The sequence below is a fragment of the Aptenodytes patagonicus genome, chromosome 1 (assembly GCF_965638725.1).
Source record: "Aptenodytes patagonicus chromosome 1, bAptPat1.pri.cur, whole genome shotgun sequence".
Classification (NCBI taxonomy): Eukaryota; Metazoa; Chordata; class Aves; order Sphenisciformes; family Spheniscidae; genus Aptenodytes; species Aptenodytes patagonicus.
This window is the reverse complement of record NC_134949.1, coordinates 331,859-349,370: the sequence shown is the minus strand read 5'-3', so window position 1 is coordinate 349,370 and position 17,512 is coordinate 331,859. Positions and strand designations below refer to the sequence as shown.

Below are 17,512 nucleotides of genomic sequence, written 5' to 3'. Positions count from 1 at the left end.
TAGAGCAATGGAGGAACCAGTGTGAAAAGTTAATTCTCAGTGTGTGTGCCTCCACAGAAGGTACAGAGTCATCAGGTCAGCAGCTGAAAAAAACTTGTGGAGTTTGAAACAGCCAGCAAGTATTTGGCTTGGTTCTTGGAAGTGGCTGTGAATCTAGAAACCTGGGCCCCAAGACATCCTTTATCACTTCTTTTCTCAGCTAACTATTGCTGATAGTTATAAACAGCTGCTGAGAATTTGTAGGAAGATATAAGAGTCAGAAAAGACATGGGGAAAAGCCTGAAAATTCCTTATAACTGTGTCAGTGAATGGTGCTCGCAAGAAAGCCACAGCATTAATTCAAGAGGAAAATGACTGTCTGCTGTGAGAGAGGTTTTGGACTAGATGACCTCCAAAGGTCACTTCCAGCCTAAATTCTTCTGATTGAATCTGAATCTATGATTGACTGGCTCAATTATTTTTATTGAAAAAGTGTAAGGAAAAAGGACGTGAAAACATGTCAGGTAGAATGAATTGTTCATGTTTTAGATATTGCTGTTTATATAAAATAGGTCAGGTAACAGTTGCAAACTAATCACACGCAAACCAGCAGGTCCAGATGGTATCCACCTGGGGTCAAGGGAACTGGCAGATGAACTTCTCAAGCAAGGAGAAATTGTTTTTTGAAGTTCATTAAGAACTGAGAAGTGTGAGTGTCTGACTGGAGGAGAGCAGACTGGCATTACTTGGGATGAGGAAGGGGCAGTGCTTGGCCTGGCCTTTTCTCTGATAGTTCTATCAGAACAGTTGAAGAAATACTGAAACCAAGAATCTGGTAGGAAAGGGCAGCATAAGGCAGCATTGTAAGTGATAGCTCTTGGAGAAATCTTCTTCTCAAGTTCCCAATATTAGGCTGCACTTGTCTGGCTGTGGGACAAGAATTGGTGTCTCCCGCCATCAGAAATATTCAGAGAGGGCCTGCTGTGTTAAGGCTGTGGGAGGAAGGATAGTTAGCAGTAGCTTTCGCTCCATTCTGCAGGACAGCCCTTAGCATGTATCTGTACTTCCAGGCTCTTAGACCATTCATCAATGTTTCCGTCTGGATCCGGAGTGCTCTTCTGAAGTGGAGCTGGCTGTCCCCACTTGCTGTGCTTTGTCTTACAATGTAGAGCAGGCCTGGAGGGTGTGAACTGAATTTCTTTCAGGTGAAAATAACCCAGAAACTGTGTTCCAGAAAAACACCTGATGTGCTCCATCTGCTGACAGGCATTCAGCCCATGGGTCTAGCCAGGGTCAACACAGTTTGAAGTAAGATGCCCAGTATGGATGCTGGGTAGTCAGTGACAGCTGTTTACAGCCCACTGGGCTGCAGGACTTCTTGTGCAGGGTTTCCTGTGTTTCCCTGTGCACAGGTCTCCATCCCTTCAGTTGGTGCAGAGACCGAGAGCCGCTTACTTCATCACAGCCACGAGCACTGGGGTCAAAGAAGGTCAGAGTGGAAGGCTGCAAATCTGGGGAGGGAGAACATGTTCTTACAAGTAGAAAACGTTTGTGGAGACTGTGGAATTGGGCTGTTCCATCATTTCTGGTTTTTTCCTTATTCTTATGTTTTACGGATCTGCAGACAGAGAATGCCATGAATGGCAACTGCTGCGCTTTATTTTCTTGGTTGTACCTGAGAGGTTGGATCCTGAGGACCTGTCAGTGCCACCACAGACCGTCTGTGGCATATCCTGGTGCTTGTTGGTCAGTGCAGCCTCTGCTGTTGCCCGTATGAGAATGCTTTCTGTGGAGTGGCGAGGGCAGCCCTAACTCTCTTCCTAAGCAGCAGGAGGGTCTCCTAGGATATGGCTGCAGAGCCTTGTCTCTGACTGCTCCAGGCAGATTTGGAAACAATCTCAGTTAAGCGCATTTACTGGTAATGCCTTGGGGAAATACCTAGGCCACCTACTCTAGCAACCTTGAGTTGGTTTGCAGGGGCTGTAAAGGGAGAGCTCACTCCAAGGTGGTCCTGAGCCGTATATCTAGTTCCCAGCACAGCCCCTGGAGATGGCAGTGGAAAAAGGCTGCGTGTTGAGCAGGAACACTAGGAGCTGGTCTATGGGAAACGATGCAAACGGGATGGTGTCTGAACCTCGGGGCCTCTCTGGAGTGCCACTGCCAACCTCCTGGCATGTCCATTTGCTTGTCCCATTGGTGTTCAAGTCTTAAATCCACATCAATGTTTATCAGTCAAATGTGTAATTCACTCAATAAAACCAGATGTGCACCACATACATGTTTTTCATTAAAACATTTGCAGTGTTGTTAGTTGCACATTGATTATTTTTTTTATCAGTTGGATCCCGTGCCAGCTGCTCAATAATTTTCATGATCCATCTTTTTGGTAAGTCTTCTTAGCCTGCAAGTTTTAAAGTATTTGTTTCAGCTAATTAGTAGCTGTCTCTGCTTTGTCATCATGATGACACAAATGCCTCTTCCTGCTTCTTTTAGAATATACTTCTGCATTTACAAAACAACCCAAAGCTTTTTCTGAAGTTTCCTCTGTTCTACAAACCTCTTGTTTTTCTTTATTGTTTTTAGCTCCCCTTATCAATTTTGAGTGTATTGTAACTTCATACTGATTTCAGTTATTTTCCATAATTACAGAATAAATATATTCGGCAGTACCAATTGACGTCTTCATTTTGCCACTCTTGTCCAAATAGGCATTTAACCATAGTTGCTTTATTTAATAATTATGGTTTTATAACTTTATTTGCGAATTTTTTTAAGAACTCCTGATTTTCATTCATATTTTCTCTCCCTGCATGAAAATAGATCTGGAGGGAATAATACAACTTTAGTCCAATACCGAGAAATTAGCCTTAAGCGTTACATGTACGTAAGACTGGTTGGGGCCGTCTTCCCTTTTCTTACGCTGAATATAGTCAGGTCATGATTCATGGTCACTAAGCAACCACCAACTTCAAGTCAAAGGAATTAATTCATCAGTCATAATGAGGCCCAAAACAGTTACCCCATATTACGTGGAATACCTTTTTGTTGGAGAATGGTGATCTGCAGCTCTGTATGAGATCACCAGCATTTGTTTGCCAAACCGAAGCGCACCATAACACCACTTGTTTTCCTTACATGTACAGGCAGGGGTGGGGAGTAACTCATCCCTCAGTGACTCTGTGGTTGTCCCTGCTTTTGGGGTGTGCTAGTGTCTTGGTGCACATCTGCTCGAGATCCTACAGCCCTGGCACATCATTAGCTCTGTATGGGCAGTGTTGCTGGCAGAACCTTCCTCTCTCTTGCTACTTTGGGGTGGATTTTTTCAAGGTATTTAGGCATATGAAGCCACAGATTAGACATAGCAAAGGTCAGAAAATGACCTGGTCACCTAATTCCTCATGAGGTGTCCATTCCAGGTGGAAAGATGATAAGCAGTGCATATCCAGATGCGCATGGCCCCGTTCCCTAATCCCTTCTCTGTGTGAGCTGACACCAGGATATTAATTTAGAGCACAACATACTAGGAAGATTACATGAGACTTTGGGCATTGAATTGTCAGTTGTTGCTGAGAAATCTCAGCTTTATGACTTTTATAGCTCAAACCAAAGAATAAGTTTTTTCTCATTAATGAGGGTGTCCTGGAGCCAACCCAAGATCAGTGTCTCCTTGTCCTTCAGGTGCCCTCCTTATCTGAAACCCGTTCCAGGTGTGTCCATGCACTGTGAAGCTATCTGTCAGAAGCTGTCTGTGGGAGCTCGGTCTGGGATTACCCAGTATGTGAAAAAATCTAACATCTTCCAGTGCTACTGATTCTTCAAGTGCTCCCCTGTAAAGAGGAGAAATCCACCCCAAAGGATTTAAAAGACAGCATTTTGCTTCCTTAGGATACTACTATGACTTCATATGACTTGTTGCTAAGATCCAATAACTTGTTCATAATATTCACCATCGGTGAAACATTTTTCCTTTTATGAGGGAAACGTGATGCCATTTCAGATCTTTGACCATCCATGTTGCCCTGGTCTGAACCTCTTCTGGCTCTACTATGTCTTTTTTGAGATGGGGGATTTCTACAGTGGCATAAGGATGTCTGCTTTGCTTTCTATATTTTGGTAATGGTACCCTGTGTTTGAATAGTGTTTCTAACCACTACCAAGCTCAGAGAGAACTTCTTGGAGCTGTGCTGTAGAATGGCGTAGAGCATCTCAGATAGATGTGTATGACAAGCCGAAGTAGAAGTTATGACATTTCTTCTTCCTTTCTAACCTTTCCCCTTGATCCTTTCTCAGAGAAATTTTTGGAAAGTGCTAAATGAGGTAGATGTTGCAAAACTTTGTATGGAAACCATAAATGAGTTCTTGTACGATGGAAAGCTTTATTTCTTTTTGTCTGTGTCCAATTTCCTGGAATGTGAAACAAATGTGGATGTTCTTGTTGAACTTATTCTATTTATAAGGATAGTTGGAAATCTGTGAGCTGGCAGTGGTGAAGAGATAAGATGGAGAATGATAGCTTTCTATGTGCCCTTCTTTCTTGTGTGCCTTCTACAAAGACTTTTTTTGCTTACTATTGTCAGACAGAATATTAAGCTACGTGAGGCCTTGGTCTGACTAGTCCAGCAGTTCCTAAGAAAGGGTATGGTTCTCTGCAAAAAAATGCAGTAAAATACGGTGGGACAACTGGAGCAGCTCCTGGGTCCTGCCAGAAGTTGATCTTCAATTACAGCAGGGTAGAAACAGGTTTCATACTCTTCTTGGCACAGCAAATTCAGTGGTCCAGACTAGGGATGTTCCACAGCAGAAGTCATAGGATGGTCATAGAACATAGATATTCTGCAGAAAATCACTCCTGGCTGGGAAGACTGAGCTGAGTTGTGTTTGGTGGCAGTACTTACTTGGAAACGGAGCTAAAATCTGGGCTGGGTAACCTCGAATTTTAGAGTTTATTTGTATATTAGGCATAAGTTGAGAACAGCAGCTCCTCAAGCTGTGGTTTCCCCTCTCTGAAGAGAAGGGATGCCTGCGCCTCATGGTGGTGCTCAGATATCTGCACCTCACTGGGAGATTCATTTCTCCATGGTGAAGTGCTAGCAGTTGTTGATCCTTCGTTTTCACCCAAGGCTGGCCAGGGGACCTATGCAGGATGCTGTGAGCCTGCCCCCAGGATACTCCTGTCCTCATCTCTCTGAAAGCTCTTTGCCACCCCTTCTGCAGGGGATGCGGTCAGTCCACCAGTGACCGTAAGCCTGTGCAAGGGTGACCTCACAGGAGAAATCTATGTTTTTCATCACAAGTTTGAAAAAAGAGTGACCAATATTGTCATCTTGTGACAAAATTCATAATGGTTGCACAAGTCTATGCAAACTTTTGGATAAGAACTCTTTCCCAGTATATAAATATGACTGTCACCTTGGCAAACCATGAATAGCTTCTGGCTTGTTATTTTCTTAATATAGATCAGGTTGACCAGCTTCTGAACCATTCCATGGCTTTATTTTGAACACTTTCTGGTTTTTAACATTATTTTTAGAAACATAGACTGAATTTAGATGCATTTTTACATAATACCCTTATGGATGAACAGATGATGCTACCCTTTTCAGGGGTTGATATATCTGTTGGTTATGTTAGCTCTTCTGCTCACTGCATTGGTCTTGGAGCCTGTCCTCGGGTGGTTTGTGTCAGGACTCACGGGCTTGTTTCAGTCTTGCTGCTTTTCAAGGAACAGTCCTATGTTGTACAACCTCCATTTGTGTTTCCCAGATGCTTCATCTTGCATCAGGCTGTGATGAAGCATGTTGATATGATCCTGTCTTAACAAATGCCTGAGATTTCGTTGTGTTGATACCCTTTCTTGTACATCATAGAACCACAGAATGGTTTGGGTTGGAAGGGACCTTTAAAGATCATCTAGTCCAAGGACAGGGTCATCTTTCACTAGGTCAGGTTGCTCAAAGCCCCATCCAACCTGACCTTGAACACTTCCAGGGATGGGGGATCCACAGCTTTTCTGGGCAACCTATTCCAGTGTCTCACCAACTTCATCATAAAAAATTTCTTACTTATGTCCAATCTAAATCTACCCACTTTCACCAATGACATTTGGCCAATGTCATTGCAGCAGTCACTGCATCACCTGTACTTTTATTGCCAATGATCTATATTTTTTCTAAGTCATTGATATAGACAAAAATATAAATACTACTGTACCAAGAACTGAGTTACTGGATAATATTGGAAGTATTCCCACCTGTTATTCTCCATTAACAATTCATTATTGTGTTTGTTAAAATGTGCTCTGGTAACTTGTCCAGTGGTAGCATGTAATCAGAATATCATAGGGTCAACAGTTTCACCCAAGCTTATGGTGTCGGCAGGTATTTTTGTCAGTGAGATTTGAGCTTTTTAATGCCATCCTGGCTGATGCAAATTAAATTCTCATTCCTTTATATTAATTGGTAAGTGTCCCGTTTCAGTTTTTCCAAGCTCTTCCTAGAAATGATATGAAGCTAAGCTCTGTATGGTTATCAGAATCATCCCACTGACCCTTTCAAAGCTGCCTCCCCATCTCTGGAGCTTTTGAAGGAGTATTATAAATATAGGCCAGCGACTTTCTGAGCTGTATTGCAAATTCTTTTGAACTTTGCTGCAGAAGCTTTCGACCTGCTAATTTGAATGTACATAACTGAACAAGCGTCGGTTACTGCTATCCTTGGAATTGTGGGGGAAGTTTTGAATGCTCCATTTTGGTCTTGGGTGCATTTTTTTGCCAGTACAGAGGTATGTATGGGAATTATTTTCAAAGACAGATCAGAAACACTTGTTAGATTTTTCTGATTTTCTGTTATCATCATTGTTAATTTAATTGCGTGCCACCTGGAACAGGTCTGAGCAGTTGTTAGGATTTCCTCTGGGGGGATTTATCAGTGGCCTGATAGTCCAAGCAGGACCCTCGATGTGCTGAATGTAACAAGGTGAAACAGAGGAATGAAATATGCACCAAACTTTTGCAAGGAAAAATTTGCAGTGTTGAGATGCATCAGGCTGATGAATTTTAACTGAAGAGAAAGGCTGAAAATCTCCTATCAGAGTACCACTCACAGGTGAGTTGCCAGCACATTTGAGAATTGCTTGTAAGGGAAAACTAGCAAGTTTAATTAACATGTATTTTTAGCAGTTTCAATTTAAGTTTTACAAATGCAGAGTAGAATCTGTTTCCAGCTGTGAAGGGCTGGCACTGAGCAGGACGAGGCGAGAGACCTGCGTTCAGGTGAAGGAGTGAGGAGGGGCAGGTGGGAGAGGAGGGGGTGGCTCTGAGGGGCTGTGGCCAGGGGTGCAGCATCAGGTGTGAAGATCAGTAGCTGAGAGGCAAATGGAGATGGCTGGAGAAATGGTTGGAGGATGATTTTTTTTTTTTTTAATTAAAAAAAATATGAGGCTATAATTCCTTTCAGTGGACTACTTCTCAGTACTGAGGTAAATTGCCAGCTCCCTCTTTGGAGCTGAGAGGTTCTGGTCTGCCTCATCATCTCCTCCTTTTTCTTTGGTTTTCATTCCTAGAAAAAAAAAAATACCTGGAAGGTCTCTTGGAGTAGCCTCTCTCTCCTGCATGGGAGAGAAGCCTGGGCATAATCTGCCACGTGCCACATGAGGGGAGATGCTATTCGCCTTCTCCAGTTTGCTTTGTAATTTTCCACTATTAAAATGTAAATGTTCTCAGCTTGGAACTGTGGAGACATTTGCACTCCGTGTGCTTTTGCTCTTTTACATGAATATTTAACATTGAGCCAGCAAATCTAAATAACCTCTGAGTGTTGGTTCATTAGACTGCAGCTTGGGGTTGTTTGGAGCATGGTCCAGGTGCTGCCCAGGTGCCAGCGCAGCATCTTGGGGCTGGGAACTCCTTGGGGAGCCCTGGCTGCATCCTGCTCCCACCACACCTGAGCGGCAAGAGGTGTTTTCGAGTTGAGAGCTGTGCATTTCCGTTCTGGAGGGCAGAAAGCAAATGCGGGAGCGTCAGATGAACCAGGCTGGCTGGGGCACAGTTGTGCTGCTTCGAGCAGCGCTGTCATGGTAACTGAAGTGATTCATTTTGCTGTGAGAAACCCAGCAAACATACTTTGATTAAACTCTTGAGAAGGTATAGAAAAGAATCTTCAAAGCTGATTGTATGAACTGCACAAAGTTTTTTTTTCTTTACTGCTCTCACTTCCCTCCCTTCCCCACTGGGGACAGTGGATTTGGGGGATTGGGAGGGGAAACCTTTGTCAGAACTGGCTATCTGGCAGCAGCCTGAAACTATCCTGTTTCTGGCACCTGGTGGCTGGAGTTCAGGTTCAGTGGTTTATTGTTATTATTACCAGCTTCAGGCAGGTTGAGGAGCAGGTAGAAGCCGGCTGTGCAGCCCGCGGGGCTGGACAAAGCGTGCCTTGGGACTCATATGGTGGTTTGGGGCATCATGGCACGCCAGAGTACCTCGGAGCCTCCTGGCGAGGAGTTTACCTGCCAAACCAAGGCAAATTGGCTCTTCCCATTATAAATTGGTGTTATGAGTAAACTGCCCGTACAAAGCCTGAGTCTCCACGCTGAGATTTGGCACATCAGACCCCGTCTGGGGAGCAGCTCCTCAGGTCTCATGCCAGGTCTCTTCCTGCTACCCTGTCCCTGCTCCGAGGCTATGGGGAGAGGACCTGTGTCCTGGCTGGGCACTTTGCTCCCCCAGCATGTGGGGGACGGTGGCCATGTCCCCCTGCCTGCGCTGGGTTGGCTGCCCTGGCTCTGGCCGGGGACCATGCTCCCTGGGGGGGAAACCCGCCCTCTCAGAGCCTTGTTCCCAAACCTCTTGACTGCCTCTGTGAGGGGCCTGAGGACACAGGCAGCGAGACCAGGCTGCTTCCCTGTCTGCTGTTAGCTTGTGGGGGCTTCCTTGAATGCCCAGCTGTGCATGCCCCCTCTCGCTCTTTCCTTGCTGGCTCCTGCCCTGGTGGTCCCTGTCCCCTCCCCAGCCCTGCGAGGGCGACGTCATGAAGCTGCTTCTCAGCTGCTGCCATAGCTCGGCCGTCCGGAGACAGGAAGCTCCAGCGCTGCGGCTGGCTGTGGTTCCTCCTGTGGTTCCCTGGCACTAGGACAGAGCTGCATCGCTCTCAGCTCCTGGCCTAAGGGGGGTCTTGTCCACCAGTCCACCTTGCTCCTGCATGTTTTCCTGCCCCTAGCTCTTGCATGGCTCTGGTTTTCACTGACCCAGAAGAATACTCTTGCATGATTATTCATTAATTTTATTTTGCTGCGTGTGCTTTCCAGGAGGCTGATGAGTTGAACTGGTGGGCTGGTCTGATGCCTGGGGCTGGCACCCAGTGCAGGTGGGAGAGGATGAGGGGATGGGATGGGTGGGGTGCTTCCGCCTTCTGGTGGTGGGAAGCTGTTGTATGAGACGTATCTCGCGTCCTGCAACAGATCCCCAGCCTGCGGGGGACCCGCTCCAGCCCTCCCTTTCGACTACCTCCTTTCTGGCAAGGAGCATGATTTCAGTCCTTCGTACTGCTGTGACAGTGGCCGGCAGGGGATGGAGCAGGGTCCCATCTCAGTGACAAGCTGGGGCTCGCACAGAGGATGCAATGAGGAACCTTGCTCAATGTCCTTCTAAACAGAAGAGGACTAAGCTCTCTCTAAAGCTGAGGGTGACCTAATTGTTGACTGAATGAAGCCAGTCTGCTGTGCTGGAGGAGGTTGGCCCTCAGAGTTAGAGCCAGCGGAGCAGGCAGGACTGCAGCATCCTCACCGGCGTGGTGCAGGAGCCAAGCACTGGCCATCCCACAGGACAGTGTGGGCAGAGGTGGGCTCCTCCTGCGTTTTTAAGACATTAAATGGGCCTGGAATTGTTGCACGTTCTGGAGACCTGGATGTAGCTACACAAATGTAATTTGGCTGTTGTGAGCATGTGGCTGGTCTATACATTGTTCTCTGTTAGGGAGCCAAGGCCTCTGAAGCATGCTGCTCAAAACCGTAACAAAGAGTTACGGTTAATTCAGCATTTCCAACCCTAGTAGGAAGTTCTCATCTTTCACTCGTCTCCTTCAGAACAGCAGAGGGTTCCCTCAAGACTTTTGCTTTTGGACACATGGTGCTCCCCCAGGGAGAAGTAAGCAGCAAATCACACTTTAAGATTGTTGGTCCCTTGCTTACCTCTCCTAGGAAAGGCCGATTTAAAAACAGCAATAAGACGATGCCTAGAGGGCTCCAGCACTGAGCCAGGCTCTGCTGTCAGTGCAGACTGCAGTCGTCCTTTGCCTGCATCGCTACCCCGTGTATGTGGGGCGTACACATTTTCTGTCTGCTACAGCTCCCAGATGTGTTCTTGGTGCCTTTGCTGTCCTTGTGACTGTGCCAAATGCTGATCTCCTGCTGGATTTTCTTGTGCAAATAAGTGCACCCATAGCACCCTTCAACATCAAACTGCTTCCACCGGTTCCTGTTTTGCTTCAGGATTTGCTTTATGGATTTGCCCCAGTCACATCCCATGCAGTGTGGGTATCTCTCCTGTTCTTTTTGCCGTCTGGCTGTGGCACAGACAATCTTCTCTTCCACATTTCTGCCACGTGCAACAGATTTCATCTCCCTTGCTATCTCCATCTCGTTGCGTATCACGGCCGAGAGCATGGTTGTATCTCTCTGAATATATCCAATTTCTGTCCAGAAAGACCCAGGCTTGTGCTGTATCTGCATGGCAGAGCTTCCAGACTGGCTGGACGTAAGTCTGTGCTTAGATGAGGGCTTTGGAGAAGCTCTGGAGCATCTGAAGAGAGAAGTTCTGTATCACTAACACGAGTAGTAGCTGTATTCCTCTGATTGCCCTCTTCCTGTGAAGCTGCCTGGATGTCTGCTCATCGGTGTTCTCAGTGAAAGCCAGGCTTTCCCAGGCACGCACTGTCATTTCTAGATCTCTAACCTCTGTGTAGAAACATCTGGTCTTGGTCCAGTTGCCTTCCTGGCTGCACAGTGGCCCTAAAATGGGCCCCGATGCAGTGCAGGCATCAGAAGCTAAGCACTGAAGTCAGGGCAGGTGCAGTTTCCATCATCTGTACCTCTGCTTTGAGGTTCCCGGGGGCTTTGCTGAGTCCCCCTGAGCTCTCATCTATGTGCCAGAGTAGACACCCTGGGTCCTTGGCTGCAGCTGCTTGGGTCAGGAGACATCAGAGCGTGTTTGGACACCCGAGAGCCTAGGGAACTTTGCAATCTAAATGTATATCAGCTGAAAGTCTGTGCTGCTATGATAGTGCTGGAAAGCAGGCTTTGTCACTTATTTTTGGGACTTGTGTGACTCCCTTGCCCCTAAATCCCACTTTGGCAAATGAAATACGCTGTCTGAATCCCACCTCGCGTGTGGTTATTGTGCACTGGGGGCCAAATTAAAATTACACAGATAGTGCAGGTACGTCCTGTCTTTCAAGAGACTGCTTTTGCAGCTGTACTGTCCTCTTAATATGCTTCTGGAATTAAATAATCCTGAAACTTTGGCTTTACAACCTGTTATGTGACCGGGATACCTTCTCGTTTACTCCTGTAAATGCTGTTATGTTGTGCTTCAAGGACACTCATACTTGATGTTATGACAAATGGATTAGTGAGTAGCAGAACGGTCCCGGGCTGCTTTCTCCAGCCACCCTGCTCTTCCTCTCTGCTGTGAGTCTGACAGAGAGGTTGTGTTTTTCTTTGTTTTTAAGGTGAATGCTATAATTTTCGTGTTGGGAGGGAGCACTTTGAATATATAAGCTGATGACTGCTCTTGCATAGAGTGTGGAAATGGGTGACCAGGTGATTTATTTGACAGGCTAAATTAAAGCACTTACCCTGACCTGTGTCAAGAATTATAAAGTACCTTCCCTTTTACCAGTGAGTCCTTGAGCAACCTGTTTGTGTCTCATTGCCCCATAATTGGTGCTTGCTGTGAATGTCTCACCATGAACCATGCTGATCTTCCCCCTCTGAACCTGGCCCTGACCCATTTGACATCTCCCTAGTGTGAAGTCTGTGCAGTAGGGAGAAGCAGGGACTGGAACAGGCTTACTGCTTTTCAGTTAAGCTAAGACAACCAGGAGCAGAGGAGATCTAGCACAGACCAACAGGATCTCCTGCCTAGTGTGCTGCTTTCTTCCCTTGCAAGATAAATCTCTGCTTTTTTTTTTTCTTTTTTCTTTTTTCCTTTTCTTTTGTCAACTTGGTAAAAGCAGCTTGCCAATAAGATTATTTTACAGTAAGCCTGCATATGATCAGTTCAACATATAGTTATGATTTTTTTTTCTAAGCAATTAATATCAAGAAACTAATAATTAATTTATAAAACACACTAATGCAAGCCCAGGCCAACTCCTGCTGTCTGAAGTTTTGATCATTGCACTCTTGTTTTTCTATTTATTTCTCTCTTGGTTTGATGTCAAGACCGATGGTGCTGAGCCCAGTCATGTACAGAAGAGCGATGAACTGGACCAGTACCACCTCATGGGTCTGGCTGTAGTTCTGGTGCTTTGAGTGGCCCATTTTGCCTCCTCTTAGTAATGGACGTGCACAGGGGGGAGTGCAGCGTGGACTCTGCCTGAGCAGCTGGTGCGGAGCATGGGTGGCACCAGTCATCTGCAAAGAGCTGACTGCTGCTCCTGGCTTCTCCCAGGATAGGCGGAAGAATGGTCCAGGCTGATTTTTCTAGATCTTGATTTTTTTCTTGCTGAATATTTCCTGTTTACCAAAATTCTCATATGGGGATCCAAACCTGGCATTTCTCCAGCTGTGACATTGCCTACTGACGGAGCTGAGACCACCTCTCTGGGGTGTTGCTGTTCCCCAGCTTAGATGTAACAGGCTCAGGTTGACTCTGTTCTGGCAGAACGGCACTGAGCTTGTGTTTGGTTGACTGATGCCATGAGCTCACAGCCTTTCTCAGGTTACAATCCCCTGATCACTTGGTTTCATCTATGGTGTTGGTCCCTGGAAGTACACCATTGGTGTACTCACCTGACCAGTATGTGCTTTGACCTTCGGTTTGAAAAGGTGTTCGGGAACTAACTGATGTGCTTTTATCACTAGGCAGCATTTGGCACTTTTACTAAAAGTAATTCTGTACTTTTTTCCAAGAACCATGCTTAAAGTTATTGGCTTGGCTTGGTTTGAAAACAGCTCTTTAAGACTAGTAAGAAACTTCCTTGTGTTTCCAGTGACTGTTTCCATTTTCTAATAATTTTAGATCTGCCAGTTAACATGAGATGCATCCATTTAATGTTTGCTTCTCTGATTTTTTTAAAGTGGTTTTCTACGAGAGTGATGTAGTACAAAATTAAATGTATCCTGGAGATCTATCATACGTCTGGATGACACATGAACTCGGGTCGGCAGTCCTCGTCAACCAAACCTGTTCAGCATTGCCTCTGACATGGTTGTAGTTAGCCCTGACTGTGGCTTCCTCTCCAGCGTGTTGTGTTGGTAGGACAGGCTGTACCTTAGCGTCCTGCATGCTACAGTCCTGCAAACAGACATTGAATCCACAGCACGTTTTACCACAGGGACTGCATCACATCCATGGCCCAGGCTTTGCTTCTTTCCCTCTAACATCCCTCCTGCCTGTGGCCTCTGGGTGACCATTTTGACCCATTTTTCCTGTCAGGGTGGCCTGGACGCAGGGCGATGGCAGCACCAAGGCTGTGGGCAGGCGGCCGGCAGCAGGAGGCTGGGGAGCCGAGCTGAGCCGCTGTGGGGAGCGCGGATGCTGCCGGCAGAAATTCCCCTACCACATGGTTGAAACTCATCAGAGAACAAATGCATTGTGTTGCTATGACAACAGGAAGATTTACAGGAGCCTGACATTCCTGTACTTTGAACCTAAAATATTCCTCGGAAAAAATATTCTGAGTGCAGCGGCACGGCACAGCTGGGAAGTGCCTTCAAGGTGTTCGGTCAAGGGTGACACAGGTCTGAGGCCTCGCTCAACGTCGGGCAGCATCCTGCCCAGACCCCTGGCTGTTCCCGTCCTCTGCAGCCCCTTGGCGGTGGCCATCGGAGCGTGTTCAGGGCTCACACGCCTTTGTGCAAGTTGCCATGGGAGAGGTGGCCTTGGAAGGATGAAGCCAGGGGAGTCTTGAATGCGGATGGGGTGGGAGGTCCCGTGTTAGCAGGATCACATCACTTCTGAGCGTGCCTTTGAGCAGGAGCGCAGGAGACCTCTGCGTGCTTTACCTGTCCCCTTGCTTTTGCCACTACGTTTGCACCAGAAATGGGCTGGATAATTGTCAACTCTGGGTTCCCTGCTGGACATTGCCACACATGTCAGACAAACTTTAAGCATGTTAAGCTTCAGGATGGAAATGGATTCGTTAAACAAAATTTAGGAGAATATGTCTTTCCTGACCTGAAGTCTGCAGTGCTGCGGCTCTGCAGCAGAGCCATCTTCCCCTGCGACCACGCTGGGTTCCCCATTTCCACTCTTTCTCCCTCTGCAGAGCTGCAGGCAGAGGCAGGAGTTTGCATCTTCAGGTGGCTTCATGAGGTCCATTTCTTCCACACACTCCCGAGGGTTAGGTAGAGTGTCAGGTAGGGCAGGGCGTAGCTGGTATTTTATTCTGTGCATTGTATTTTCTAGGCTTGCACTTGGCACATGCCTGAAGCTATAGCTTTAGGCCTTCCCTGTCTCTGAAACAGAAGACTAAGTGGTGGCCAGGGTTACTGCCAGTGTCAATGTCCCGTGCACGTGTTGCCACCTCCGAACCGGCATGGCAGCTGGAGATCGGCTGGCAGGGGTCCCGCTGGTGGCCCCGTGCACCCTCCCTGGGTGCCCTTGCCAGAGCTGCCTCCCCCTCTGGCAGCGCTCCTCAATGCTTCCCGAGATGCCACCTCCAAATCCTCCCCACGCCGGTGCACTGTGATAGGGCTTGCCTGCCCTGCGTGCTTCCAGGGCGGTTTCCCCGGGGTGGTGCATGGAGAGGAGCTGGAAGCAGGTGGAGCTGTGTCCTCCTCTGCCGTGGCCATTCCTGCCCTCCTGGCCCAGCTCCGTGTGCTTTCCCAGCCCTCCTGCTTTGCCGCCATCTTCCAGCCCGAGTATGGCTGGCTGACACGGGCTTTGCACTGTGCACCTGGTAGCTAATGCCGCTTTCCCTGGCTCTTTTGCAGTGCCTTTCAGAGAAACTCCCAGCTACACAAAGCGGAGACGGATCCTTGGCGCCGGTGGCCTCTCCTCCCCGCGCATGCTGCAGCGCTCGGCCAGTGACAACAACCTGAAGGCAGAGAGCCGGGCGTCCTACTCACCGGTGCCCTCGCTCCGCAGCCTGCCTCCGCAGCTGCTGGTGCAGATGCAAGAGGCGGCAGTGGGGGCCGGGGCAGGGGATGGCAGCCTGGCGAGCTCCAGCAGCGCCCGGAGTGCCCATAGCCGTTCCCCATCCCTGCAGCGGGTGCAGGAGGAGAAGGAGGCCGACCTGCCCACGCTCCGGAGGAGCAGCCGCGGCAAGGCCAGGTAAGGGGCTGGGGGGAGACAGAGCGAGGCTGCCCCTTGCCACAGCTGGTGCGTGATTTGGCACCCACCTGAGCCCCCACACCTGCACGGGGCCAGGCACTTGCAGGACCCCAGGTGGCAGGTGGGGAGCAGGAAGGCTGGTGGAGCCCGATGCGGCCCTGTGTCTCCCTGTCCGTGTGCTGCAGGGAGCAGGGCTGCCCGGAGCAAGTGCCGAGGGGTTTTTTCCCTCGATCTTCTCCCCAGCCCTCATCTAATCTTGCGTCTCAGAAAAATGGTAAGTACATCAATGCCGCGTTGCGCTTGTCGTTGCTATGACAATGAATGCATCTTGAAAACTAACACTTTTAGGTGGCACATTGCAGATAAGCCAGCACCTAACGTGTCCCAACCGACCTGCGATTATTGCGGTTATCGTTGTTCTGCCTACAGGCCCGGGTGGTGGCGTTGTTCTGCTGAACCCACCGGGGTCTGGGAGCGGCTGATGGACAACCTCACCTGACCTGCTGAGCAGTGTGGGGAGGCCTTCCTTGTGCTTCGGGTGGTTTCTGTCACCTGTAGGCATGGGAGCGATGTGGACCTTGCATTCTCCTACTGCTCCCTGTCACTCGCTGGCCATGTACAATGCAAACGTCAGTTCTGACACTGCTCACCACAGCTGGTGCTTGCCTTTGGCTAGAAGCCAGGCATGGGCACCAGTTCTGATCTAGAAGGATGTCCCATTTGCTCCCTGCTGAGTGTGGGAGGGGTGGGATGCTGCTGCAGGCTTGGGGCTCCTCTTCGACTTGGTGCACAGACAGCAGAAGTGCTGCTGAAGAGCCTTCATGGCCGACGGTCCCTTTGGTGACCGCTGGGGTCAGGCTTTGCTTTCGGAAGCCCTCTATTAGTGGACAGGCGAGAGCAACCACAGCCATGGCTGATGTAAAGCAGTGTCTGCTCAGAAAGGGCTAATGAGAAACTCTTGATACCATGAGGCCAGAGCAGGAGTTTGAAGAGTGGGTACTACGTCTGGGTTATAGCTGTGTTCACTAATGCTCGAGAAATGGATTTGAGCCTTGAAGAACCAATCTGCAGATGGTAGCTATTTACTCCATAGCAGAAACAGCTCTGAGGCCCTTTGAGTCAACCTAAACAATTTGGGGAAAAAGAAACATGTTAGTGAATAAAAAATAATGAAAATAAATGTAAAATAGTTACTAGAGGGGAAAAAATTGAACCACTCGGGTACCTACTAGGATTCTTAATTAATAGTTTAACTCAGGAAAAGTTGCAGGATGTTTTCTAAACAGCTCAATGGAGGCCTTTGCTAAATGTGCAACTTCAGTACAAAATGCAGCGATATTAGATGACCTAACAGTATGATGGATGATAATATGGAAAACAGTATAGTGCCTTGGTCAAAATCAATGATGGCACCTCAGAGTGCTGCATACCAGGCTGGGCACTACCAGTCAGCAAGAACAGTGTGAGTTAAAGGGTTTTGGAGATGCAGTGAAAATGATCAGGAATAAGAAAAAAAAAATCTCTGCTTTGAAGAGAGATTTAGAAGAGCAGGATTGTTACCTTAGAAACGAGATGAATAGGAGGAAATAAGTTAAAAAATATTGAAAATACTGAATGGCTTATCAGAGGGAAATAAGGAACCTCTGCCTGTTTCATGGCACAAGGAGAAAGGAGCATGCAATGAAATTAATGGCAAGCACACTCAAAAGCAGTACGAAACAGTGGTTTTTCTCCACCCTGCAGTTAGCTCAGGAATTCACTGCCTTGGGACTTGCTGAAGCCAGAAGCACAGTATGATTATAAAAGCATTAGGAGTTTGGTGTGAGTAAAGAAAATACCGTGGACTTTTATAATCAATAAGCTTTTGGAAATATTCTCAAAATTACTTGGAGCACCTGATGGCAAGGCAGGAGGAGGGCAGTTGGGGAAGAGTCAAGCCTTACCCAGCTGGGCAGTTCCCGGTGGGGGGAGAGCAAGAGCATGGCTGGGCATGGAGGTGCCATGGGATTTGGGGTCTGTGTGGGCAGCAGCACGAGGTGGGGC

The 17,512-nt window shown here is 47.8% G+C and overlaps 1 protein-coding gene across 2 annotated transcripts in view; it reads left to right on the top strand.

Annotated features, from left to right (window-relative positions):
• SHANK3 (SH3 and multiple ankyrin repeat domains 3) overlaps positions 1-17,512 on the top strand; it is a 404,972-nt gene that overhangs the window by 130,810 nt on the left and 256,650 nt on the right. For both annotated transcript variants that reach the window (XM_076341473.1, XM_076341380.1), the window contains exon 12: positions 15,130-15,469. In XM_076341473.1, coding sequence (XP_076197588.1) covers positions 15,130-15,469 — 340 coding nt within the window. The remainder of the gene's footprint in view (positions 1-15,129; positions 15,470-17,512) is intronic.